The 1,675-nt window shown below is 39.2% G+C and overlaps 1 protein-coding gene across 1 annotated transcript; it reads right to left on the bottom strand.

Annotated features, from left to right (window-relative positions):
- Positions 1-210: 210 nt before the first annotated feature.
- LOC121966938 (nucleolar protein 7-like) lies at positions 211-1,021 on the bottom strand (the record flags this gene model as incomplete). Its single annotated transcript, XM_042517007.1, has 2 exons — positions 833-1,021; positions 211-357 (listed from the first exon to the last, which is right to left on the bottom strand). Coding segments are annotated over exons 1-2 (332 nt in total), but the record flags the coding sequence as incomplete, so codon positions are not given.
- Between the last annotated feature and the right edge of the window lie 654 nt (positions 1,022-1,675).

The raw sequence follows: 1,675 nt of genomic DNA, 5'->3' as shown, positions 1-1,675 counted from the left end.
CGTGGACATGTCCGACAGCCCGCTCCAGCGTGGACATGTCCGACAGCCCGCTCCAGCGTGGACATGTCCGACAGCTCGCTGCAACTGGAGCAGTTTTACAAACTGTCTCACTCCTGTGAGGTTTTTGCAACAAAACACCTGTCATTGGGCGCGACCAATACGCACGGAGGTGGCTATTAATAGCGCCCATACCACTGAGCCAGGCATCACCTGTGCTTAATTCGAAGTTTAATGATGCGTTTAATAACGAACAGTCCCTTACTGGTCATTTGTGGTACTAAAACACAGTCACATACCTTCTGTTCCTGGAATAATTCCTGCCTCTTCCTTCTCTTCTCTTTCAGCAGCTCTTTTTCTCTGCAAACACATCAAATGTTACCTGATATTACTGTTTACCTGGTTTAAAGTTAAACTGTTTTATGGCAGCAGACGGATCATCGCACCAAAGTCAATTTAATAAAATGTCATATACAGCGAAATTTGGTCACACGCAAAAAGTGCAGGCCCCAAATTTTAACATGATATAATGATCTTGAAGCGACACGTCATATCGGCATGGCACACATGCAGTCCAAAACAGCACCTCGTTGCAAAAATCCATCGACTTATTAGGTATTTTTTTGTAATTAAGAAATGATTACATGTATTTTTATTCAAATAATGAGATGCTTAGTGATGAATATTCATGCCGATGAGTAAAATGCTCCATAAAAAATCTGAATATGCAATTAAAGACTCTTTAACGTGTATTTATTCTGTACATTAACACGAAAACGCGGAAAAACAGAGTATTTTGAATGGAGTTTGGTTGAAAGGAAGTAGCATTAGCTACCTTCTGGCTGTGTCCAGCGCCTGTTTCATGCTCCGCAGAGCCGCAGCCTTTGAGTCTTCAAAGGTCACCTCCTCCGGCGTCTCATCGTCGCTGGACTCCAACACTAAATTGATATTTTCTGCATTTTTTTCGGGATCCGCCGTTTTTGACGCCGAGGTTGTTTTCCCACGTTGTTTCTGCGCCATGTTGGCTGGTGTGGAGACGTCATCACGCAGCGGTACGCGATGACGCAGACAAAACGTAAACGTGAACGTCTGCCCTCTAGCGGCGGAGCAGAGACTCACAACCGGAGAAATAAGCCGTTAAATGTTATTTTATTTCTAGATTAATTAATTATTTAGGTTTTTGGGTTTTTTTTAATTATTGTGTAAGTAAGTAACACAGTTTGACATAGAGTAACTGTATTATTTTGTTTTCTTTTATATATATATGGGGAAATTTGACTGGAACTGCTATTAATATTTAATATTTTATCCTAGTTGGCTTGTTAGGGACTGTTCGTTATTTATGGGGGTGGGGTTGCAATAAAGTCAAATAGTTTTTAAACACTAGGGAGGGACTTTATTTTTTTTTTTATTTTGCCTTAGGGGAGGGGCATACAAATTAAAATGGCTGTATTTATATTTTGTTTTTTAATTTACCCGCAATTTTTAAAGAAAGCATTCCTTCAAAAACAGCTTGCCCTCAACACATGCCTCTGTCAGAAAAAAAAATCTGAACTTAACAAAATGAGATAAAATCACTTTATTCTATGTCTCATTTAAAATATGTCACCAAAAAAGTGACGTCTTTATTTTGGGAACTGATTGATTTTAATGTCATTTCTCAGTATTTTCAGATCTT

Source organism: Plectropomus leopardus, unplaced genomic scaffold (assembly GCF_008729295.1).
Source record: "Plectropomus leopardus isolate mb unplaced genomic scaffold, YSFRI_Pleo_2.0 unplaced_scaffold26367, whole genome shotgun sequence".
NCBI lineage: Eukaryota > Metazoa > Chordata > Actinopteri > Perciformes > Serranidae > Plectropomus > Plectropomus leopardus.
The sequence above is the reverse complement of the archived record's forward strand: the minus strand, read 5'-3'. Positions and strand labels throughout refer to the sequence as shown.